Consider the following 26,537-nt stretch of genomic DNA (forward strand, 5'->3'; position numbering starts at 1 on the left):
CCATTAAATAAATCCCCATGCTGGTGTTACTTTCACACCTTCCTATGGACAAAGCACCTAATGGGTGAGGCAGAGTGAGGCCAGAAGGATCCCCTCCTTCCAAACCTTCCAAAGCCAGAACAACACCTGGACCCCCAGCTCTTACCTTGCAGTCCATGCTCAGTATGTGCTGGGCAATGATCTTGGGGTCACTGTTGGTGAACACTTCTTTTGCACGTTTCAGCATTGCTGCTTCCAGGGGCTTATTCTCAGGGGGAAGGAGCTTTGACTCAAAGTCATTGGGCCTGAAGGAGGAGACAGTCTCCAGGAGGGGTGTCACAAACTCGCCCTTGTCCCACTGCCCCTCCTCCATCTGAGCTGCCACAGGTTCCCAAGGGTTTTCCCTGTCATCACCATCAAGGATCAAGTAGTTGATGCCAGAGTTCCGGGGACCTGGCGCCCCATTCCGCTTGGTTGTGAGCAGTTCTGTGCGGCTGCCCTGGGCACATAAGGGAAGCTTGGCTGCCCTGCCGCAGCCTGTGGCAAATGCTGGGTTCAGTTCACAGTAGTTGGCCTCTGAGTTGAGCCAGGCGGGAGGAGGTGAGGGAGCCTTGAGGAGGGGCACCTTGCAGGGCTTAGGGGGTGGCTTAGGGCACAGCTGGCTGTCTGATCCCCTCAGTGCCTCCCCAGCCCTGGCATCCGAGGAGACCCTCCGAACCACTGCTGGGCTCAGGGCAGGCTCGCTTCCTGTCCTGAACACGGGTGAGTTTGGGCAGGGGCTTGTGTCCACAGCTGAGGACTGAGGTGGCAGCTTGCATCCTGTGGGGGATAAGAAACGGTCAGAAAAAGCTCATCTGTGTGGAGAATATAAAACAAACAAAACCAGAGTGGCAGCTCCCTGGCCCTCTGTTCATGCTCTTGGGTTTCAATTTTCATTTCCAAAAGAAAATGCAGTGTGACTGCCCCATGCCCAATCTCAGGGAGTCTACAGCATTGTTGACGGCTGGGCTGGGCTGGCCCCATCCCACACTGCTGGGTGCAATTCTAAATCCCGGGGACTACTGACACCTGGGCTACAAACGTTGTTGTATGGTTATAGAAGGCTGGGACAGTCAGAATGAGGAAATCTATGAGCGTGGAAGGCATGAATAATGTAATCTTGCCCTAAGAAACAGGAGTCATTAGCCACGTAATGACTCCAAGGGAGAGCTGGAGACAGGGAAGGGAGACGAGACAGGTAACCCACATGGAAGTCGTTTACACAGGAGCATTAGCGAAACCCCTTTGTGGTCCCAGGGAAAGTCAGTTATGAAAATAATGAAAAACAACCCCCAGTTCTACTGTGTAACTGCTTAGGAGGTGTGCCCACACCCCAAACCTTATCACTCTTCTGGCCTTGAATGGAGGATGGAGAGGAAGGGGAGTTGGCCTGGACAGTTGTTCTGTCAAAAGCCCCTGGATCCACCCACCTGCCTAGGAAAAGGACTAAAGGAGTAGGCTTGTCATGAAGACCACGAGTTTCCAAATGGGCTTGAATCAGAAAACCTGGGTTCAAATGCTAGGCGATTCTAAAGAAGTTACTTAACCTACCCGTGCCTCAGTTTCATCAGCTGTGAAATGGCGATAATCACGCCCACCTTGAAGGCTTGCTGTGAGGCCTAAACACTGGCATACAGAGTCCAGCTCAGTGCCTCACCACTGGATATAATTCTGCAAACCCGTTCCCCTCTAGGTTCCAGGCGTGAAGCCTTGTGCCGTGTCCAAATGAGACAACTAGATGGGGCAGGGTAAAAGCCTAAAGGAAACCAGGGTCATACTGACATTCTTCTCCCCGAAAATTCCTCGAAACATACCAATCGGCAGGTAGCTCTCTGACTGGTGGGCTTTGAGGGACAAGGCTCTTCTGTCCTGCATGTGATCCAGACAGGCTGGCTGGCTACCACTCTTTTCTTTATTTCTGAAGCAAAAGACAAATAGGACAGAAACATGTCATTGAAGTGTAAAACCTTTAGGCATGGAAACTTGAAACAAGAAAGAAACTGCTCAGAACGAGAGTGCTACAGCACATACCCTAAAAGTAAAAGAATGTCCGCTGGCAGAAGAAATTACTGATGGGGCAATTAATACATGACTGTGTTGCGTGCTCTGTGCCCTGTCCCCATGACCAATGCTGCTAAGTTCTAGAATGCCTCCTATGGGCTGTTCCATCCTGTTCAACAGAGTAGGGTAAAAGTTTTACGATACTCCCAGGAAAATCTGATGAACTGGAATGTGTACTTTTAATAGAGCCTAAAATTACTTACAGCCCCAGAGGGAATGGCTTGCCTAACTAACATGCATTTTCCACATGCTCCACAGTGTTGCAGTTAGGAAGGAAGCTGTGGGGCAACTTACATTCTGGTGCAAATCTCAGCATCCCCCAAATAACCTGCAGGACTGCCCAGGGAGGCTGCCCTCCCCGACCTCATGGCTGCCCTTCGGGAACCCCCCACATGGCCTCCTCCTGCTGAGCTGGGAAAAGGCACTCGCATGGTCACCAAGCAGCAGCTGGGAGGCACACTGGGTAACTACACAGGGAAAAGGTGGAAGGTAACTTTCAACACACTCTCTGTTATTCCGTCTGTCCCTTTCCAATTCAAATTGGGAATTTGTCTAATTAGCACCAAGCACCAGAATCTCCCTAGCTAGAGACGGAGGCACTGCACCAGCCAAGTTGTTATGAATTTTAACTGGCCTTCCCATAAGCATAAAACATTCTTACGTTACAGAAATCACGAAGTTCTTTCCTACCTTTACAAGCACCAAAGAAAAAACAAAATGAAAAAAACCCCAAACTCCGAGCAAGAGAAATTCCAGCAACCTTTCGAAGATAAGGCAAGAACGAGGGCAAATTACAAAAGGAAATGGCTCCCGAGAAGTGATATTTAAGTAATGACCACTGTGGCTGGACTCCAAGGGCCAGAACGGAAGGGCTTGGAACGCAACCTGCCTGTGAGCACACACCTTTGCCCAGGGCAGGCCAGCAGCCAGCCAACTAGCAGGCCCGACGTCAGGACAGGTGGCATCTGGCCAGAGATGACGTGAGGGAGCCACTGAAGGACATCAGGGCAGGGCAGCAGGCCATGGGGCCGTCTTTTCCCCTCCTCCCACTTAAACATTTCTGGGCGTGCTGCCTGTGCAAAGTGGTGACAAGTCCTAGGAGGATCTGGATTCCAAAGGGCAAACAGAAAAGTGGCTCTATTAGGCCTGACTTGTTGACTTAGAGACTTTCTTAGTCTTTTTTTCATTTCTTATCTTAAAATGTTTTTAAACCAGGATCATTCAGGGCCAACAAGGAGGCCTTCCCCACAGCAGTGGTTCTGTTATCCGGTCGAATACACTCCCACTCTGTATATGACATTAACTCCCTGCTTCAACTATTCAGCAGCCAATCCCTCCCAAAGCAAACAGAAGAAAAGGTCCCCCTGTAACATGGTAAGGGATCTCCAGTCCAATCCTATTAGTATGAAAAGGAGCATTTCTAAATATCGGGCCTTGCCTCCCTCGTTGTAATTGCCCTGAGTTTTTGTTTGTTTGTTTTTGCTTGTTTTGAGACAGGATCTTGCTCTGCCGCCCAGGCTGGAGTGCAGTGGCATGGTCCAGGCTCAAGCAGTCCTCCCAACTCAGCCTCTCAAGTAGCTGGGACCACAGGCACACACCACCGTGCCCAGCTAATTTTTGTATTAAAAACTTTTTTTTAATTATTAAAAAAAATTGTGGCTACATGGTAGGTGTCTACACTTACGGGGTTCATGAAATGTTTTGATACAGGTATGCAATGTGAAATAAGCACATCATGGAGAATGGGGTATCCATGCCCTCACGCATTTATCTTTTGAGTTACAGACAATCCAATTACAATCTTTATTTTAAAATATATAATTAAGTTGTTTTGATTATAGTCACCCTACTGTGTTATCAAATAGGTCCTATTCATTCTTTCTAAAATTTTTTGTACCCATTAACCATCCCCACCTCCCTCCCAACCCCCACCCACTACTATCCCTCCCAGGCTCTGGTAACCATTCTTCTGCTCTCTCTGTCCAATAATTCAATTGTTTTGGCTTTTTGATCCCACAAGTAAGTGAGAACATGTGATGTTTGTCTTTCTGTGCCTGGCCTATTTCACTTAGCATAACGATCTCCAGTTCCATCCATGTTGCTGCAAATGACAGGATCTCATTCTTTTTATGGCTGAGTAGTGCTCCACTATCCATCCATCTGCTGATGGACACTTGGGCTGCTTCCAAAGCCGGGCTATTGTAAACAGTGCTACAACAAACATAATGCAGATAGCTCCTTGATATACTGACTTCCTCTCTTTTGGGTATATACCCAGCAGTGGGAATGCTGGATCATATGGTAGCTCAACTTTTACTTTTCTGAGGAACCCCCAAACTGTTCTCCATGGTGGTTGTACTAACTTACATTCCCACCAACAGTATAGGAGGGTTCCCTTTCCTCCACAACCCTCACCTGCATTTGTTATTACCTGTCTTTTAGATATAGGCCTTTTTAAGTGGGATAAGATGATATCCATTATAGTTCTGATTTACATTTTTCTGATAACCAATCATGTTGAGTACCTTTTCATCTGCCTGTTTGCCACTGCAGTGGTGCCATCTCGGCTCACTGCAACCTCCACCTCCCAGGTTCAAGCAATTCTCCTGCCTCAGCCTCCCCAGTAGCTAGGACTACAGGAATGACCACACCTAGCTAATTTTTGCATTTTTAGTAGAGATGGGGTTTCACCATGTTGGCCAGGTTGGTCTTGAACTCCTGACCTCAGGTAATCCACCTGCCTTGGCCTCCCAAAGTGCTGGGACTACAGGCATGAGCCACTGCGACCAGCCCATGTGTATGTCTTCTTTTGAGAAATGCCTATTTCTCAAAAGAGCAAATCTTTTACCCAGTTTTATTTTTTTTATCACATTATTAGATTTTTTTCCTATAGAATTGTTTGAGCTCCTTATATTAATTTTTTTATTTTTTGTAGAGATGGGGTTATGCCATGTTGCCCAAGCTGGTCTTGAACTCTGGAGCTCAAGCAGTCCTCCCACCTTAGCCTCACAAAGCGCTGGGATTACAGTTGTGAGCCACTGTGCGGGGTCTGAGTCTGACATTCTACTCCCTTCCAGATAATAAGCACTTCCCTAGACCTCCTATGTGCCTGCCCTGTTCTGAGCACTTTGCATATATTAAACCATGTATACCTCACAAGCTCCATCTTTCTAGATGAAGAAGCTGAGGCCCAGGAAGGTCGAGTCGCTTGACCCCGGTTGAACAGTTGCCCAGTGCAGAGTGGGAATTTGTGCCTGGCTACCAGGTCCACAGCCAGAGGCTGACCAGCATGTGCCAGAGCTTCCAGGCAGCACACAGCTGTCATTTGCATTCCACACAGAGTCCTGTATTTTTCTCCCCAAGTTCTGTAGCATAGAAATGACAGTTTATGACATTTCCTCATGGACCAAAAAGAAAATCAGTGAGTAGAATACAATATGTTGGTTTACGTGCATAAGATTAGAAGCTGGGGGGCCAGGGCAGGGCTGCTGTGTGACTGAGGGCTGGACTGGGTCTATGTCACTGACCCCTGCCTTTTCCCTCCTTTCCTTTCCCAGTGCATTTAGATGATGTGCACAAGGACCCTGAGCTCTGTGAAAGACAGGCCCTAAACAAATGCAGGCCACCACTGCTGACATTTGACAGCTGGGTGTCGAGGCTCAGCGATGTTCTGAAGCCCTGATTTTCCACCAAGTGCTCTAAATCCTTCTCTGCCCCCATTCCCCAAGGTTCACACTATAGCCCCCATGCTCTCTGCGTCTCCTATCTTAGAAATCTCATCTGTTCTCACCAAGTCAACCACCCTTTCCATGTGGACCAAGCCCTAAATTAAGTCTTCAGCCCTAATGGCCTCCTGGACCCCAAAACTCCTGCTGGACTCTGGCACTCAAGCCCATAGTCTTCCAGCTCAGATGAAAAAGCATGTTTTTCCTCCACAGTCCCCTCCCTCCTGGTCACTCCTGTTGTCTCCAATATGCCCTCCTCCTACTCCGCCACATGCATTAGAGTCCTGGGGGGCCAGGCCCCTCCATGATTCACTAACTGGCTTTCCTGTTCCTGTCTCACTCCTTGCTCCCAGTACATTGCTGTCCATTTCTATTCTTAGGACATCTGCATTCACTCTGCTGAGTCTGTGCAGCTCCCTCAAAGCCCTGCACCTGGCATTAAGGTCCCCACGATCTGGCTGGGGCTAACTCCCTAAGCCCACTGCTACGGGTCCCTTGCACAGACCTTCTGTTCCAGCCCCACCAGCACACTCACTCCAAGATCATGCCATTTTCCATCCCCAGACTTATGCCCAGGCTGTGCCTCCCACCTGGAACAGCCCCTGCCCTTTGCAGCTTCTATCCAAATTTTCTCCAGCCATCAGACTAGCCCAAGCTTAACCCCCCTTCACAAGGTCTCCCCTGTTGCCACCCCCTCTGTCCTTCCTCAACTCCTGTACCATTTATTGCTGGCCCTGCTCAGCTGGGAGCTAATAGTGCAATGCCTCGTAACAGCTATTCCGTGAACAGTCGACATTCCTATTAACATCGTTTATTTCTCTGTTCCATGATGAATTCTTCATCTGCCTAAGTTTGGGCACCTCTGGTGCCTTTCATGGTCCTGTGCCAACTGCAGAGGAGGCCTTGACCCACCTGAGGAGGTTTCCCCTGAGCAAATTCTGCTCTCGGGTCTGGACGCCACCCGTGGTAAGGCTCAGCCGCTTGGCCACATCCGGCCGTCCCTCGGTGAGGCTGCCCTCCCGGCCCCGGCCTGGGGAGGTACCATAACGCTCTTCCAGGCACCGCAGGGGCACCGTCCTGTTGATGGGCTGGAAGATGATGGCGCCACTCTGCTGGGAGATGGGCCGGCGGTTGCCCACATAGCAACGCACCAGGCCGGGGATGGAGTCGAAGCTCTCCATCTCGAACTGGTACTGCACACGGCTGTACGCCTCACTGAGCCGCAGAATTGTCCGGTTGATTTTGAAGTGCTGAGCGAGGTTCTTCCACTGACAGGTTAGGACAAAGTTCCCAGGGCTGGACAGAGAGTCACGAACTAGGAAGTCGCCATCTCGCTGCACAAGGTTTTCAGACACCTTTGGGACAAAAAGGTGAGTGAGGAGTAGGAAAGGCAAAATCACATTCCTTCCAAAAGCTTATGGCTACCCACTTCTCTGGGCCAACGGAAGGCAATGCTACTATTTCTTCTTGGGTCAGCTGTTTAGTTTTTCAAAGGTCAAATTCACAGAAGATCCAATCATTCATTCAGGAACTACTGACTGACAGCCTACTTGTGCCAAGCACCACTACAGGGGCGACAATGGCACACAAGTGCCCACCTCATGGAGCTCCTGTGTTTGGTGGGGAGCTTCTGTTTTAGTGAGAATAAATAACCAATGGCTATGGTATGTCAGATGTAACGTCAGGGAAAAAGTAAATCAGGAAAGGAGACAGGAAGTGCTGGGCAGGGGATGAGGGCTGTCCAGTAAAATAGGGCGGTTGGGGAAGTGTCACAAGAACATGACGTGTATATAGACTTGAATGATGTAATGCACCAGGAAACAGGAAATTAGAAACTGTGTCGGGCAGGCCTGATTTTCCCTCCCCAACAGGTGGAGTGAGGAGAAAGAGGGTGTTTGTTGGTGTCTAGAAGTCGTCCTCGGAGCCCTCTCAGAGGACGAGTCCATGTGCAGGACACACCAACTACTGGCTAGAAGGCCTGGAGCTAAGTCGGGCCAGCAGGCTGGGGTCTCTCATCTCACAGTTACTATAAGGGTTATGCATTTGTATACATAATACATGCAAGCGCTGGAACACAGTGGATGCTCAAAAATAACTCGCATGATGCTGCTGCTTACAGCAACTGGAGAATTAAGACTGTGGTGCAGTCTGGCTGTTCCTGTAGCCTCAACCAGCTGGGTTCGCATCCTGGCTCAGCTGTAAGACTCTGGACAAATTACATACTCTCCTTGTGGCTAATTTACATTATCTGAAAAACACAAATGATAATATTACCTACAGGATGGCTAAAAAAATTTAAGGAGCTAAAATGTTAGCAATAACTCTTGTTGTTATGGTTATGGTTATAGTGTTCAGTTACCCAGTTTGGAATGATTTATTGCTGAAAATTTATACTCATGGCAAGTAGTAAACAAATTTAATGGCCATGATAAGGAGAAGGACAGTGGTGACAGTCACCAGTTTTATAACTGTGACAATTTTTCTGAGACATTCCATCATTTGATCAACAGTATACTTCTGTTAGCTTAAAATAGTAGGCTACCATGGTTACCTTGAAATTGCATCTTTGCCTTAAAAATGTTTTCACTTAGAAATTCCATTTCTTAGAATTGAGCCTGTGAAGGCTGGGCATGGTGGCTCACGCCTGTAATCCCAACATTTTGGGAGGCCGAGGCAGGTGGAACACAAGGTCAAGAGATCGAGACCATCCTGGCCAAAATGGTGAAACACTGTCTCTACTAAAAATGCAAAAATTAGCTGGGTGTGGTGGTGCACGTCTGTAGTTCCAGCTACTCAGAGGGCTGAGGCAGGAGAATCGCTTGAACTTGTGAGGTAGAGATTGCAGTGAGCTAAGATCGAGCCACTGCACTCCAGCCTGGTGACAGAGCAAGACTCTGTCTCAAAAAAACAAACAAACAAAAAACCAGAATTGGGCCTGTTGAGCCTGTGAAAATAATTATAGGTATGAACATAGTACCCTTAAAGGATGTTGGTCACAGTGTTAGAAACGCCCTAAGTGTCCAATAAATTGTGATGCATGCATACCATGGACAGACATACAATGTAGGCTGGTACAGAAGAATATTTTATAGTGGGTGAAAATTTCCAAGACATAGTAAGTGAGTAGAATGGGCTACCAAAAAAGTATATGCAGAACAATCTCATACTTGATTTTGAAAAGCCCCGGAGAATATATGTACACAAAAGTGTTCATAGTGGTTATCTCCAGGAGAATTATGAGGAGAATTATAGATAAGAGTTTAATTTCCTTATTTATGCTATCTATATTTTCTACCATTAATTTTAAACTTAAAAGAACAAAGTCAGAATAAGAATTATTTATTTGATTGTGCCAAGAAATCTGCTATATTAAAAAAAAGCCCAGGCGTACTGACTCATGCCTGTAATCCCAGCATTTTGGGAGGCCAAGGTGGGTGGATCACTTGAGGTCAGGGGTTTGAGACCAGTCTGGTCAACATGGTGAAACCCCGTCTCTACTAAAAACATAAAAATTAGCTGGGCATGGTGGTGGGTGCCTGTAATCCCAGCTACTGGAGAGGATGAGGCAGGAGAATCACTTGAACCCAGGAGGTAGAGGTTGCAGTGAGCTGAGATCATGCCACTGCACTCCAGCCTGGGCGATAGAGCAAGACTCTTGTCTTAAAAAAAAAAAACAAAAAAAAAAAGCTTATGACATGATGCCCTTCCCCCCAGCCCCTGCCCACACATTTCCTGTCAATGTTGTCTTTGGTTAATGATTGGCCAGATCAGGTTTACAATAAAAACCCAAGGGAAATTCTATGCCTCAATTCTGCAGACTTATTCTATTTTTCCATTTTTACAGTATTACATAAAAAAACATTATTCATGGCAATCATCCAAATGACGATCACACAGTATATTCTGGGCCACAAGTCTGTGGTCATGGGTTTAATTCCCTTCTTCCCCACCTCTGGGTCATGGTATCCCGTATGGAAGCGATGGAGAGGGTGAATAACGCTGGCTCTACTGGGGCACAGGCAGCCTTGTTGGTCTGGGCCACCCGCCCTCTCTCCTCCTGAAGCTAAGCTGCTGCCTTGAGAGGGAGGGGTTGCAAATAGTTTGAGGCTGCTGGCAGCTGGCCAAGGGTTCAATTACCTGGGCCACAGCGCTCCCTCCTAGTTCTTCCGGTTGCTGACCCTGTGGCTGCTGCCTCCCACAACTCTGCTTGCAGACCCCAGGAGCGCTGGCTGTCCCGTCACTTCCTGAACATGTGGACGTGTGCTCTGGGTTCTTGACCTCAGCTCTTGCCAAGGTCTTCTTAGGTAAGGGTCTAAATGAGGTCATTTTTAGAGTATTTGTTTTTGGTTATACAGGAGCTTGCTCCCACATGGCCTCGGAGTGGGACCCTGCAGGTCATCAATCTACACTGTCTGAGAGTAGCTGCGTGTGCGCTGGACGGAACGACACCAGGTACCTGTCGGGGAATGCGGCCGTGGTACCAGGCATGGCTGCGCAGGTCCTCGCTGCTCAGCAGCAGCTCCTCCTCCAGCTCCTTCTTCAGCCTCTCGGGGGTCCTGTCCATCATGTGCCTCTCCTTGGAGAACTGCAACACAGAGTCAACCATGAGCTCCCCTGCCCAGCCCACGCCAGGCCATGCCAGCTGAGGTGACCGCCTGCTTCACTAATACAACCAGTTATGCTGAAGCCTGCATTCAGGTAAGGGAGCCTGGATAATGATTACAAAGAGCTGTGACCTTTCATTTCTCTGGCCACAAGTGTGTAATAAAATTTTTACCTGCACATGGAGACTATGGTAGGAGAGTCCACCAAGAAGTTCCCTTTACCAGTCTACCCAAGCAGCTGGGCAGGAAGGGCCAGAGAGACATGCAGACAGCAAGACACATGCTGCCCAGGCTACTCTCTTCCCGGGGGAGCTTTTGCATTCTCCTTCAGGACTGTCCTGATACGGAGTGGGGAGGGCAGCAGTTCCCTTCTGGCCTTAGATCCTGGCCCAAAGCACAGTCCCTGGGCTGGTAGTGATGCCCCTGACTTCTTTGCTGTTGGCAAACTCAAGTTCAGGAATTGTCAGTCTTTAGAAACTTTTACGGCAAATGGACAAAGCAATTTTATGTCTCTCGAATCTAATAACAGAAGTCTATGTCTTCATTTCACTTTTCTAATATTTCATTTTTATGACAGATAGGAAACTGAAACAAATTTAAAAAGGCAACCCTGGTCCTTCACCTCAGATGGTTTGAAAATTACTGGTCTGCGGCACTGCACAGTGGCCATGGCAGGGAGTGCTGGGTGGCCAGCAGTGGCTCCAGGTTTAATTTAGAACCAAGCCCACTTACAACATGTGAACTGAACCTGGAAACCTGCCCAGTTTCCAGCAAGACCAGGCTCAGGAACCACTTGCTGAAGGTCCCATGAGCAGAAAAAGGCTGTGTCCCTGTGATTTTCCCGTTTCCCAGCTTGCCCTTCAAACCCCCATGAGAGCCACAAAATTATTACTTATTACACTACTTTTTAACAATGTTTATTTATTTTATTTATTGATTTTTTGAGACAGGGTTTCACTTTGTTGCCCAGGTTAGAGCACAGTGGTGCAGTCTCAGCTCACTGCAGCCTTGGCCTCCCCGACTCAAGCCATACTCCCACCTCAGCCTCCCTGGTAGCTGGGACTACAGGCACGTGCCACCACGCCTGGCTAATTTTTGTAGTTTTTTTAGAGACAGCATTTCACCATGTTGCCCAGGCTGGTTCAAACTCCTGGGCTCAAGTGATACATCCACCACCTTGGCCTCTCCAAGTGCTGAGATTATAGGTGTGAGCCACTGTGCCTGGCCTATTAGACTACTTTGCACCTCAGCAAAAAAACCAGCTCCAAATCCTTTTCCACCAAAAAAAAGCCCTGAAATTTTAGGACTAGATTCTTATCCTCTACTGTTTCTTTGCACGTTGGCCCATGAAGAACACTAACTGAATAATGACTCAGGCTGATTTTTAGATGGGGCTCCAGCTTACTACTTGTGTACTACTCCCTCCTCCTCTTCTCACTGGGCAGGCACTCACTCGGGAGTGTTTGAAGGATGGAATTTGCATCAAGATATGCTGACACTGGCTGTCCAGGATGCCCGCAGCCTTTAGACGGTGATGTTTGACACCATCCGCTCCCATCATTAATATTGTACAGTTGTATCTGAAGATAGCTCGAGTGTGGAATGCAGGTTGTCAACCTGGCCATGCTTATTTTTCATTTATTGTCTGCTTTGCCTCCCACTAGACTGTAAGTTTTATGGAAACAGAAATCCATCTTCCTTTGCCTCACTGCCCTTGAGCAATGCCTGAAAACATCAGGCATTGGGTGTTTAGTAAACAAATACCCAGGATAAGAAAAGATGATGACTTTGCTTAGTAATGGAGATACTCTCTTTCTCTCTCAAGTTACGTGAAGCCCTGTTTTCACTGGGCATGCTGCATTCAGCCAAGAGACCGCATTCCTCAATCTCTGTCTCTTCCAGGGAGATGTGGCCACAGGACTCGGTTCTGACCAAGGAGCTGAGATTTGATGGCTGGAGCCTCAACACCATTCTGGACTCTTAGTGGGGAGCCATACCTAGGAATGGCTGGGTGGAAGGCCTGATTGAGGCTGGGTCCCTGATGACCGAGGGGCCAACACACCAGCCCTGGACTGCCAGCCTCCAGGTCTCCTAGGTGATCTATCTTAGGTAAGCCTGGGATTTGTGGGTGTTCTGGTCACTGGTGGCTGAACTAAGTCCTAACCCATATTGTGACCTGACTGCCATTTAGTCACCCTGACAGGCAGTCTGCAGGCTGAGCCTAAATCCTTTGAACTGCACCCTGGACCCACTTCTTGGTCTGAGCTCTAAAAATACAGAGCTCTGAAAACATACAGCAGGTCTTGCATAGTTCTTCATTGAAAATTTATTTGCTTATTTCCAAGAAGCTATTTCCATATTTATCTTTGCATTTTCCTTCCTCCCTGATGCCCTAACACTCAGCCACCTCTCCCTCTCCCTGGCTCCTTTCTCAGCCCTGTTCATAACAGCAAGGGTTTTTTTTTTTCTTTACATGTATCAATCTTTTATTCCAGGTTTTGAGATAATGCTGTTATAAACTGGTTACAAAAAATATATAAAATCAGCTATCTTCCTAATTCCTAAGAGAAGAACAGGAAAATCCTAAATTATTGCACTTTCCCCAGTGGACTCGAGAGAGGGAATCATAGGGTACTATAGGAGGTAGGGCACTACAGGAAAGTACCGAGAGAGAGAAATGAAGATATTAAGATTAACGCTCTCAAATACTTTGGGATGAAAGACCGGACTTCAAAAACTATGCCCTTAAGCTCTTGCATAATTTATGAAAAGTTTGAAGGTTACACAACTGCCTAGGCTTGTATTTTAAAAGGGAAGGAGGGAAAGGGAAAGGAAGGAAAGTGAGAGGGAGGGAGAGAGGGAGACCCAGAGTGAACAAGCAATTGCAAAAGACATTCATTTCCAGCCAGTGAGGGCTGGCTCGAATATGCTGCAGAGCCAGGTTTGCTGCTGGGAGCCTCTGCCTCAGCAGATGATGTGGACAACGTCTCCCAAACAACTAAAGAAAGCAATTCAAAAGGATCACCTTATATGGCCACCTCATGATTAAATAGTGGTTATTTTGGGAGTGGATACCTTCTAGAACTTTCACTACTGCTTTCATCACATATATTAATGCAACTATTTTTCCCAGCTGCCTGTATTTTATGAGATCTTGATCTCCCCAACTATGATTCTGCCACTATAGATAAGTACTTTGATGGACTGTAAACCCCTAGGTGAGAGGTGACCATATAACAAATTGTGGCAAAATGTATCCATCTGTATTCCTGAGAACACTGTGACAGCTGTGCTTCTTGGGGACTAGAAATGAGATTCCTGCTTCATAGGACTGGTCATGTGTGTCTGCAATATTTGGCAAAATTCTGAAGGCTTCCCACATGCAACTGAATTACTGGTGACAGTATATCCTTCCACTTTTCTGCTGCCATGTGGGAAGAATTTGGATTTTTCCCTGAATGCAACCATTTTGTTCATGGCCTGGGCTAGTTTTTAGGACATGGCTATGAAGCAAATTCTAGCACTTTAAGGTAACACAACAGAGCCTCTGCCTTCAGCAAAGGTTTCATACCGTCTGTGTGGCTGTTGGTGTCCTCTAATTGATCTAAGCTCTAATTTATTCTACGAATGCCCTAAGAATCCTCCTGCCCTTCCTTGGACTACCTTTTTAAGGGAAGGGCAGAAGAGGTAAGTACTGTATTCATTCACATAATATTCACATGCACTGTTATAACTGCATAGCCCAGAATTATGCATGAGAAGAGACAGAACAAGGTGTCAGGCCCTAGGCATTCCAACTGTTTCCAATCTTGGGAAAATAAAGAAGACAAGCACATCATTCAAATCCACCCCAGTTCCTACAGCCTTTTCTCCTAGCTCTTTTCCAACTCTACCACATTTGTAGACATCTTCTCAACTCAATGTGCTTCAAAGACTGGCTGGACTCAGATCATCCTCAATCCCTCTGTCAGCAAGGGACAGCAGCCACTGTGGCACCCAAAATGGGTAACACAGCTGTGCTCTCTTAGAAAGTTGACACTGAGTGTGAATGCAGGACTCTGGCCCTCTGCACTGTCATTCTTCAACTGCCAGGCAGAGACAGCAAGCCTTGTGAATAATCATTTGCTTACATAAATGCAATAAACATTAATAATGATCACATTATCTAGTGATACAGCTTTCTCTCCAAGTTCAGATTCTCTAACATTTGCCCCTGAGTTTGAACCTCATTCCTAGAAGGCATCTGATTCCTGGTTTTTCCAGCTTTTTGTCTTCGGGGGAAGGAGGTAGCAGAAAGGGAAGAGTGGGAGAGGCAAGGTTGGTTTTCACTGCCTCAGCACAGGCTCCAGCCATCCTGGGCTCACACCACACAGCAGCTGTGGGCTCAGCCGCCGAAGGAAGGGATGCTGCTGGGCTTTGGATCAAGAACTTGTGCCCAAAGATCTTGCCAGGTTCATTCCAGGGACCAAATACACCCACACCATGATGAGACAAACATGCAGTCAGGGCCCATATCTTCTGCTTCAAGAAATTTAAGAGTAGTCCTTTTGGGGGGACTGGGAGAGTAAGAAAAGGTACTATATACATAAATAATAGGCATGCCTTCAGCAAGAAAGAAAGAGGAGAAGGGAAGGAGAATTAGTAAGTACTGTACATGGCCCTACTTGGAAAGGTTCATGTTTGTCCCAGTCATTAGCATTGGGGTCTGAGATGAGATGTAGGTAAACTGACAAACAGGGCAAATGTAGGGGGTGGATGAGGCCCTCTCTTGTCCAACCAAATTGCAGTATAGTTCGAAAATTAATAAGTTACTATAATTGATGCTTTTCATGAAAATCTGAGTCTAGTAACATCTTTCCTATCCCCAGCATTTTAGTAGACCTCAACTCATATCAAAAGCTGTTACAGCAAGGTGTTTAAGATCCACCTCGATCCACAGGCCACTGTGCCACGGACCTGCTATGTGGCCTTGGGCAAGTGACAATAACTGTAAAGCCTGAGGCTCCTCATCTACAAAATAGGCAGGATAATGTGTCATGAGGTGTTAATAAGGATTAAATGGGTGAGCACCTGGAAAGCATCAAGAACATCCCTGGCATGCAGTCAGCACTGGTGTCATTACAGACTCATATCAGGATGCTACGAATCTGCTTCCATAAAATAAGCAGACTTCGTGTTCAGGGTCTGATGCAGGACGCTGAGGGAGGCCAGTGTTTGGGAGGGAAGCAGCCTGGAGCTTGCCGAGTGCCTGGAGGCTGCCTGCCACAGGTTTCTTTAATCCGTACTCACTGCCTGCCTGTCCCAGCACCTCTGCTCCGTTACATGGAGGGGGCTAGCCCTAGCTTGCTGGGGCTGGCCCGGAGAAATCATAAATATCACTCTGAATCTGGAAAGCACATCTCTGCAGCCCCATATGGCCCCGGCAAGTCCAGTCTTGACAGGCTGGAATAGCCAGGGCCTGGAAAATGATTGGAAAACACGTTCTGGAGGCGCAGAGCCAGCTCCGTGGACGTGCTGGGAACCTCAATTAACACGGAAACCCACATTTCAGCAGCTCTCCAAGGAAGAAAAGCCATTCCGGCATGGGAGGGATTGAGCTTGGGGTCTCCTGTATGAGCATGAGCCTGCATTTCAAATCAGGCACAACAATGGGCCCTGGATGCCCAGGAGATTCCAGTTCTCAAGACTGGGATGCACTTGGAGGATCTGTCAGAAAGCCCCAGAGGAGGCTGAGGACACTCATTCACATGTAAGAGACAGCAGAATTTTTAAAAAGATGGCATCTACATTATAATTAATAATTATTTTACTCCATCCCTGCCTGTAAGAAAGGCTTCCTAGTTCCCACAGGATTTTAAATTGTGCAAATCGCCAGGAAAGACTCTATCCTCAGGCCTGGGAACTGAGGGTGAAAAGAGGTTGTTGCTGGCCCATGGCCATCCATCATCATGACCAAACAGTTGCTCAGCATCTGGCTGCCCACAGGGGATGGATGCCCTCGTCCCTGCCCTCAAGGAAGGCACAGTCTCCTTGGAAGACAGCACACAAAGAACAATTTAACGCAACCCAAGCTCTAGAAACACACTGCTTGTCCTGCCATCTGCTCCCTGTCCCTCCCAGCTCTGCCACCAGGACAAGTTACTCCACCTCTTTGTCCTTTGGTTTTCCGTACGGAAAAATGAGAAAAGTCACTGTGGCCAGGAGTGAGTGTCCTGGAAACAGCTTCATGGGGATGGGAGGAGGATAGAGATCTGGAGAATCAGGGTTGGGTGGTGAGGGTCAGATCTAGGACATTTGAACTAAGGAAGACAAAAAGGGCTGGCCTTGGCCGGAAGGTTCTGGCTAGGGGGAAAGGGCTAAAGCATGTGAAGACACAACAATGCTATGTTACGTATTTTATATAGATCCAGCAACCCCACCGTTTCCCAGGAGAGCCCCATCTTCACTCCGAGCATGTGGTTCTGAGCCCACCTTCCTAACCATTGCTGGTTGGCTCAGGAAGGGCCCCTGTCCCAAGCTGGTCCAATCAGAGTTCTTCCTGGGATTTTTCTAGATGGAAGTGAGCAAAGAAGATACTCTATTCAACCCAGTGAAAACACCATGAGACTTGAAGCATGGAAGCTGCATTACTCCTATGTTTCCTGCCAGGTAGAACAAAGTGCTGAGAGAATCAAACCAGAAAACAAAGAGAAGAGGAGCAAGAGATGGAAAGTGACCCCGGGCATGTACATCCCTAAGCCCCAGCTGATTACATCAGCCAGAAAGCTCTCCTTGTGACCTAGGCTAGTATGAGTGGGATCCCTGTCACTTGTGATCAAAGCAGTCCTGATCCAGAAAGGCAGGGACTGGCTGAGGGCGGCCTGACATTGGTGGCTGAGGGTTTATACCATCACACTTCAGAAAGTCAGAGTCACTAAGACTCTTTGCCCAGGAAGGCCACAGGTATACAAAAAAGATACTTTTAGAGAAACCAATCTGGCTGCAGTGAGAGCAATGGGCTGGAGGGGGCCAGGGCTGGAGGAACAGGTCAGAGTCTTTTGAAATGTGCTGACGATGACCAGATCTCCATCTCCAGCCCTTAGGGTTGGTGCCTGGTAGGGATATTTACTGGAATCCATGTTTGAGCTGAGATGTCAATATGGATAAACTGAACTCATCCCCTTTGCAAAGCCTGATCTCACCCTTTTCCCCAGTCACTGGCATCTCTTCTGTCCTCATTATTACCAGAACTAGAACCCTCAGGATCAGCTTCCATTGGTTAAGAAATTCCTGATTCTGGCCAGGCGCAGTGGCTCACACCTGTGATCCAAGCACTTTGGGAGGCTGAGGTGGGGGGCGGGGGGAGGGATCACGAGGTCAGGAGTTCAAGACCAGACTGGCCAACATGGTGAAACCCCATCTATACTAAAAAAATACAAAAATTAGCTAGGCGTGGTGGCTCGTGCCTGTAATCCCAACTACTTTGGAGGCTGAGGTAGGAGAATTGCTTGAACCGGGATCTGGGAGGTGGAGATTACAATGAGCCGAGATCATACCATTGCACTCCAGCCTGAGCTACAGAGCAAGACTCCATCCCCCCAGCCAAAAAAGAAGAAAGAAAAGAAATTCCTGATTCTTTTATCTATCCCCATTTGAATCCCCACTGTTTAGAGGACTGTTCTGTTCTCCTAGAACTTCTCCAATAGCCTGCTAACAGTTTCCCTACCTCCCATCTCTAGTCCTACAACCTGCCATCTACAATGCCACCAGCCTTGTTCTACTGCCCCTAGGTTTGGAGATCTTAGCCCAGGAGTGCTCCAGCTAAGGCCAACATGACAGCCACAGTCTCTTTCAACTCCCCTCACACACCATACACACACACACACACACACACACACACACACACAATCAATGAGCTTCTAATATTTAGTTTTCATTCATGCCAGGGCTCAGGCCTGGTCCTTGAGGGCACAGACTCCCGTCGTGCCCTGTTCCCTCAGAATCCTGAGCTTTCAATACATTCCCTGTAGCCCCAAGGAGCAGAGCCACAGCCCCTGCCATATACTGAACCTGCAGACACACTAGGATTCAGCTCTGAATTTGCCAGGAGCCCAGCTCATGAGAAGGCTGTGGATGCAAACAGGAAGTGTCCCTGGGGGCCCCCAGAAATAACTGTCAGAGGCATGACTGGCAGGGGAGATGGCTAAGGGACCTGCCATTATGAAGTGGGTTCCATGAGAGAGTTGAGGGATTCAAGTTTTCAGGACATTATTTGGGTCTGTCAGCTGCCAAGGTCTGGGGAAATACTGGTTATGCTCCCAAGGGCTCACAGTAATCTCCAGATAAAGCCCAAAGCCTCCCTCATAAGGTAGATAATGCCCTTTTCCACCTGGCCACAAGCTAACTTGCTAACATGTTTTGACTTAGGGCCCCAATTTCAGGGGCTTCACGGCTCTCTGAACATAACATTCCTCATGTCCCCCCTCTCCATGTCTCTGTCTTGTGGTCCAGCACACAGTGACACAGCTGTAGAGGTGCCGACTGCATAGCCTGGCTGGAGTCCAGGATGGGGACTGGGGAGCAGCCAGGAGAAAGTCAGACAAGGCAGGCGGGGACCTTGAAGGCCAAGCAGAGGCCATGCCTTATTTGCCTTTGGCTCCCAGAGCCTGGCCCAGTGCCTGCACACAGTGAGTGCCCAGTAGGCACTGACTGGCTGGAACCATGCTCACCTGCTTGCCCTCTGTCTAGCAGGTTCCTTGTCACAGTGGGTGTGGAGAAGAGGAGAAAGCTTGGAGGCTAGTCAAGAACAAGTGACCTTGGGCACATTTCTATACTTCTGAGCTTGTTCTGCATGCACAAGGAGTGAGGTAACAATTCCCAGCTCATAGGACTATAGGACCTAACACAAGTAAGGCATCTGGCACTATACCCGGCACATGGATGCTTGTTTGACACAATGTGGAATTTGAACCCTCTTTCAAAGATGGCTTTTGGCAACAAAGTGGAACTACTTCATTAAAGAAATAAAAAAACAAATTTTAAAATCCGTCAGGAGTTTTAGAGATATCTGGCCCTTGAGAATTTAGTTCTAATGGAATATAAAAGCTAGAAGTTGGAAAATTGATCTTTACTTAGGCACAGGTTTGTTTATTTCATTTATTTCAGTTCAAAATCAATAGTTCTTACGGTCTGGGGTAGCACTCAATGGTTCTATAGATGCAGGGTGAGTAAGCAGGCACACTGTCACTTGGTGGCAAGCACTTTGTATGCATATCTCAATATTAACAACTATATGTATTAGCTCCAGGTGGCTCACATATCCACAAGTACACAGCCCTGCATGAGAGTGCAAGACAGTTTTGTGTTTGCACAAGGCTAAGAGGTCCTTGCATGTAAATTCTGTCTTCTTGGACACTTAGCTGTTGATAAATTTTTTGTTGAATTTTAAAAATTGAGATGATTTTCTAGTCATTCATTTATTCTATAATCAAGGCTGGCAATTAACTTGGTTGGATAAAAAAAAAAAAAGAAGGGAATGTGTGCATAAAAAGAGGAGGAAGAGAGGAGAAAGGAGAGGAGGCTGGAGAAGGAGACAGCTAGCAAGCTGCTGGGCCATTTTATCCCAGCTGGGAGCGGCGGGCTCCAACACCCGGCATGCTATCAGGGTTTTCAAACAAAAGCCTCTTTTCTTCAGCTTTGGAACAGTTTATTCGCTTGAGGGAGAAGTCCACAACAGTCCAGGCCTCTTATCAAATTGAACAAAACAACTCCACAGGTTGGGATTTTCTAGAAATCCTATCCAGAAATTTTGCTAACAAACAAAATAAGTCTGACTGGAGTTCTGGATCTTTAATATTAACATTGGTCTAATTTCTTTTTCATTTTTTTTGAGACAGGGTATTGCTCTGTCTCTCAGGCAGCAGTGCAGTGGCGCGATCATAGCTCACTGCAGCCTCGACCTCCTGGGCTCAGGTGATCCTCCTGCCTCAGCCTCCTGGGTAGCTAGGACTACAGGCCTGCATCACCATGCCGGGCCATTGGTCTAATTTCTAAGCAAAGCCTAAGAAGGTGTCTTCCCATGAGGTCAGGGTGGGAAACCCCATGGGTTGGGCTGTGAACTGCACCCAGTGGCCCAAGCAAGGGTCCAAAAAGACAGATCCACATCTCAAATCACTGAACTCTGGGAATTGCTGTGATGACTTGAGGCCTGTGTCATCACTGTCCCCAGTAATGCTGTAAACACATAAAGAAAATGAATCCCTAAAAGCACACTTTCAAAAACCACTACGCAAAGCAGTCTGAAGCCTTGTTCTAAAGAAGGTTGCTACATCTGGCATTGTCTTGCAAGTAAATCCACCCCAAAATGAAGTTCTTCAGAGAATTCAGAAAATCAGCCCTTTTGAATCCCTGCCTTGTGGTGCATTTCAGGCCAAGTTTACAACCAAATTCCTAAGTATATAAAGGACTATTAAAGACTCAACTGGCATTTTTACAATTGAAAACCTGCATAAATTGATCATGAACCCAAGGAATGAATAAACCCCAATTACTTTCCCCATTCTAAGCCCTGCCTGAAGTTGAAAAATAAAAATCCAGTTCTCTACAAGTTTGAAGACCAGTTACTTCTAGTACAAGGTCTTGGGTGTTTTCATCTAAAGTAGAACAGGAAGAACAGGGATGGCACTTGAGGTAATCCTAAAGCCTTGTAATGAAATCATTAGTAGTCTGGGTCTGTTTCACCTTTTATTGACACTTGCTGGTTTTGTGGCTTACCTAAAAATATTTTATTATAATCCAAAGATAAATGAAGAAAGGTCTGAATTCACCAATCCTACTTTTCCCATTGGGATGCCAGGCTAGAAAAATAGTTTCTTATGCTAATAACTGTGATTAAAGCCAAAGCCTATACTTAAATAATTAACTTTATAAATAAAAAGTTCAAAGAGGAAAAAAAAATCAAATTTTATATCCCCTATTTGGTAAACAAAACCAAATGTGAACATGGGCATCTGGGCATCTTTGCCTGGCCCAGCGGGCACATGGTGGCCAGAACCATGGCTAAGGAGCTGCCTGCCACTCACACACAGCTGTCGTGAAATCTGTATATTGATTACAACAGCTGCCCAGCAGATGGCAATAAAGTGTGTTGAGGAAAGGGTATCTTACTCTAATTCACCCAAAGGCGCCCTATGGGCCAGCAGGTAGGGGCCCTGAGTGTGTCCCTGTGACTTCTCTGCCTTTTAGGTGTTGGGCTCTTGGTAGCTGAGGACCTCTGGCCTCCCTGGGCCCCTTGCCTATGAGCCAGCTCCTTCACACTGTCTCATGAAAGCTCAGAGACGCAGTCGTTGCAGAGAGCTTCCTAATCCATGCATACTTCATTCACCCTGTTGGCTCAAGTTCTGCAGAAACAGTCAGGGGGTCAATTTTCAACCAAGAGCTCGATAGTCACTGGAACACTGTGCCTTAGATGAAACCCAAGGACTTACTGCGTGCCCACGGTGCTACTCGGCCTCCCTGGTTAGGTCTGAGGCAGCCGCAGCTGTGATGGAAGGAGGACTCCAGGCCCTGACAGCAGTCACAGCCTTTTTGAGGAGACAAAGCATTTGAAGAGAATGCACAGCAATAAACATCTATCTTATCTGGGATCAGTAAGGGTTTCTGGTCTCTTCTGACAAAGAAAGCAGAGATTCCATAAAAAATTCAGTAAGTTTTAGCATTCTGGAACACTTCAATTAATTTGATGTTAATGTTTAAGCACCTTGATGAAATACATTTATCTCTTACAAATCCTAGAAAGAATCTCCCTTCAGCAAAGATTCTGCAGATGGATTTTGATGCCATTTTATATAGACCAAATTCTCACTTCAGTGCCATTAAAACTGATTTGCAATTTGCTGTTAAATTAAGATGCTTCATTTTCTTACTGTATATGATTTTCCTTTTCACAGATGAGTGAGGATACAAGGGCAATCAGACCCTAATGCAGATAAGAAAATACCATCAAAACCCCTAGAGACCCCAAATCTAAGAGATTTCCTTTCATTCATTATCAAACCCACTCAATCGCTTATCAAAAGAGGCTCAGAAACCATGAGTAGTAAATATGAAGAGGATATCTGTAGAAACCCTTGCTTATCAAAGTTCTGGGAAATTCCCATTAAATTTCTGTTATCCATGTGTGCAAACTAAAAAGACTAATTTAATTTAAATTTGTGAAGACTGAAGTCTTAGAGCAGAGCACTCTGTAAGCAGGCAGCAGTAACTTACTCCTACCTGCCAAACTAATTATATTAGAATCATTGTGATAGGTGCCCAGGGCTCATTTGATGCTAAACCCCTGTTACCTTTGATCCCCGGTCATTCTCTGGGCAAGGTCTCTTACACACATTCCCATCCTGCCAAATCATGAAGCTGTTGCTTTTGAAGGTCAGTTTTAGTTTGATAGAACACCAAAGGGACTGAAAATTATTTCTCACTGATATTGGCCTGAAAACTTCAGGTGGAATTCTAAGCTTGACAGAATGCAGCATTCACAACGCAAACAAACATGGCTTCTTTTCTTCATTAAGATCACCCACACACTGGTGAAACTGCTCCATGTACTCACTGCACTGTAACATCCCCCTCCACCCCTTCTTGACTCCAGTGAGTTTGCCCATCATGTTTCTTACCCCCTTGATAAGCATCATTTACCTACAGCCTCACTCAAAGCTCAGCTCCAAGGAGGGGGCGGGTCTCATCTTTCCCTGTTACTAGATGAACCAAACACGATGGGATTTCCAATAAGCTGTTTGTTAACATCTTGCCCTGCTGAAAGCCCTGGTGGGTACCTTCCATCTAGATCAAATTTAAATGACTTCCTGGAGCAGCCCACAGAGAAGCGGAGATCCAAATCACCCCCACGAGGCAGTCCTTCTCATTCCTCCTAGCAAGAAATCGGGTGTGCCACGCTTAAGAGGAAGGCCGAAGGTCACTGGGTGCACTTAATTATTATTGGGCCAGAGAAATGAAATGCTTTGATAAAAGCTAAACACCAGTTCAACCTATGAAAACCCCTTCTAAACCACTTTGTTCCCTTTAACCATGTCCTTGAGTGACTTCAAATAATACTTCTCTTACTTTCACAGGATTGGCACTGGGGTTAAATGAAACAATGCAAGTGAAATATTAATCGCCAAGTTCAGCAGCAAGATTACACTTAGTAATAGTAGTGCTTTGTTAACATTTACAAAGAATGAAAAGAACAGAGCCTGCTCTGGCTAAGGCAGACCCTAATAAAAGAGTGAAAACCAGCTGATCAGAGTTCAAAATGCTAGAGGATCCAAACCAGAAATCTTGACCACTGGTAATTCAATCTTGTTAACTCAACATCTTAATGCAAATTACGAATGATCTGGAACACAGCTGTTCATCAAACCAGATATCCCCTTTGCTATTCAGTAAGAATGTCAGCAAATCAAAATCAACTTAATTCAAATACTCTCCTTTTCATAATTCACCTTGAATGCATGAGATAAATTAAGAAAAGGAGAGTACTGAATCAAAAATATGCATTGTAGTTGAAAGACACCCAAAGATGTAATTGGAAGGAAAAACAAGATATGCCAAACATATGAAAGAAAAGCCAAAGATTCAGGCAGCCTTCCAGCGGGGGTGTGGGACAAATGACTTTCAAATTCTCTCTCTCCAAAATAGTACCATGACTAACAACCGTCTTAGAACTCTGCTCTGAGACAAAGTGCATCATATGTCAGTGCTAAGTACGCAGTAGGCTTGCAGTAAAACAAAATGATTCATCACAGGATGGGTTTTGGGCAGATATCAACTGCGCCACTTTTAATATACAACTCACAGGTCACTTTAAAGGTATATTCCTTGTAGAGGAGCTCAAAGGACTTGATACCCACATATCTCATTTAACAAGCATTTTAAAAAATGCAAACAACATCCTAGATGTCATGCAAAGAAACAGAGAACCAGGAACTGGACTTAAAGGGATAAGACACTCAATCCAATACAGCTCAGATCTCATGAATCCATACAGCATTCCTGTAAGCTAAACAGTGGGCAAGAATGTTTATATCCTACAAGAGAAGAGCGTGGTGGTAAGGACAGAAAGAAAGAGGCAGATGAGAGTGACATTTAGAAGGTAGCATCATGAAGACTCACTAATTAATTATATGTGGAAAATGAATAGAAGGAAGGGGCATGGGCATTCCAGAATGATGACTGAGCCACCAACACCTAATAAAAAAGCACACGGGCATAGCGGGTTTGTGGAAGAATATGTAGGACTGGGGTCTGCTGGGTCGTCTGGATGGAGTCACTTACCAGGCCACGGGGTCCAGGTGCTGTGGGCATGGGTTGACTGGTGAGCCTGTCTGGAGAACTAAGGCTTGAGAGTCCTCAGTATAGAGGGGTATTCTATCCCAACTTTCACCAGAGAGGTGGGATACAGCATGAGAAGAGGGCTGGGGGAGACTTTTCAGAGGCAGACTAGAAAGAGAAACCCAAGAACACAGTAGGACTGGCCAGGAAGGACCCAGTAGAACAAATAGTATGCAGTGTCCTGGAGGTTGAGAGAGCAGATTTCAGGAAGAAATGATCAACATTGTCAAGTGCTACAGAGAGTTCCAATAGTATCAGAATTGGACAGCATCTACTGCACCTGGCAATGTGCAGGTCGCTGGTGGCATAAAGGGGGCTGAGTGGCTGATGGAAAGGGAGGGAGTAAAGACCGTTAACTTGTAAGTGGGAGTTTATGCAGATATGACATACAGAGGGACATAATAGACACTGGGGACCCCACAAGATGAGGGGAGGGCCGGGTGGTGTGGGATGACAAACCACCCACTGAATACAATGTTCAGTATTTGGGTGATGGGTTCACTGGAAGCTCACATCCCACCATTATGCGATATATCCATGCACAAACCTGCACATGCACCCCCGGATCAATATTTTTAAAAAGACTGCGTTAACCAGCTTTGGGATGGGGGAAGATGGGGACCAGGAAGACAGCATGGAAATGAGGATGGTTTTTAACATGGGAAAGACCACAGCATGCTTCTAAACTAAGAGGAAACACGATCTCATTGTGGGTGTTAGAAGGACAAGGCCCAAAGAGAAGGTGGAGGGAGGAAAGTCAGGGTGTGCCGAGCTAGGACAAGCAGAACAGACGGGAGGCTTCAGGGGCCCAGGGAGGACACGGGCATGAGTTAGGCGGATGCTGCTGATGCTCCTCAAACTCATTCCACACATAGAGCCCAGCCCTCAAGCTCTCACTCACTTCCCATCCAAGCCACTTGCTGGGTCCCCACTGCCCTTAAAAGAATGTCCTATTTCTTCCCCCAACACAGGCCCAGCATGCTTTATTCCCCAACTACCTCTATCCCCAGCCACCTCATCTCCTTCAACTCCTCAGCTTCAGCCATATGCTCCCATATAGGAAGCTCTTTCCCTCTCCTATGCGTTTCTACCTATGGATCCTATGGCGTTATCTGTTCCAGGAAGTCCCCTGATTCAGGGTTGAGTTGTTGAGTTAAAGATCTCTCCCTACATCTCACAATAGGCTGTGCATCCTTCCCGCCTTTGCACCCACCACATAGCACAGCCTAAGCTGCTTGTATCTCCATCCGCCTATCAGACACAACAGAGCTCCTTCAGGCGGGAGCATTCACCTCTGTCTTCCCCCTCCTAGTAGGTCCTCAGTGCACATGCTAGGAGTATGGTGGGGAGGGCAATGAATCAATGTCTTCTGAGTGCAAGCCTGGATGGACAGTTCCTCAAATCCCATCTTACTGAGAATCCAGATTCTACTAGTCAGTCCTTTGTACACAACTATTTTTATAGAAGCACACACAGATCTAGAGTAGACACCGGGGAGAGTTCTTCTCCACAAGAACTAAAAGACATGAAACACAGCACTTTGATGAGCTAGAAAGAAAAATAAGCCATAACATTCTCATGGCTACAGCCAGATTCCAACAGTAGTTCCTGGCACTGTGGACACACATTGGAAATCCAGCTGAGGCCAGAAATGGTGTCCAGCCTCCTGAGGTTCCAACCTTCCAACCTTCTTCCTTTCTTTCCAACCAGGACAGGCTGAGAATCCTCTGCTATTCCTGGGGATACCCAAGATACCCATCAG

At 46.7% G+C, this 26,537-nt stretch overlaps 1 protein-coding gene and 1 long non-coding RNA gene across 6 annotated transcripts in view; one reads left to right on the forward strand and one right to left on the reverse strand.

Annotated features, from left to right (window-relative positions):
* The window catches only part of BCAR3 (BCAR3 adaptor protein, NSP family member), a 136,266-nt gene that overhangs the window by 19,472 nt on the left and 90,257 nt on the right, over nt 1-26,537 (reverse strand). For 4 of the 5 annotated variants that reach the window (XM_017544193.1, XM_017544194.2, XM_037744165.1 and 1 more), the window contains 4 exons: nt 10,261-10,389; nt 6,717-7,159; nt 1,833-1,936; nt 146-798 (listed from right to left, as the gene is read on the reverse strand). In XM_017544193.1, coding sequence (XP_017399682.1) covers nt 146-798; nt 1,833-1,936; nt 6,717-7,159; nt 10,261-10,389 — 1,329 coding nt within the window. Of the gene's footprint in view, nt 1-145; nt 799-1,832; nt 1,937-2,769; nt 2,960-6,716; nt 7,160-10,260; nt 10,390-26,537 lie in introns of those variants that run through there. The other variant, XM_017544196.2, reaches the window with a different exon arrangement.
* On the forward strand, nt 10,388-17,545 carry LOC108315023. The gene is made up of 3 exons (XR_001829778.2): nt 10,388-10,502; nt 11,854-12,517; nt 16,813-17,545. It is a non-coding gene; the product is annotated as an uncharacterized LOC108315023 (long non-coding RNA).

The sequence above is a fragment of the Cebus imitator genome, unplaced genomic scaffold (assembly GCF_001604975.1).
Source record: "Cebus imitator isolate Cc_AM_T3 unplaced genomic scaffold, Cebus_imitator-1.0 Scaffold166, whole genome shotgun sequence".
NCBI lineage: Eukaryota > Metazoa > Chordata > Mammalia > Primates > Cebidae > Cebus > Cebus imitator.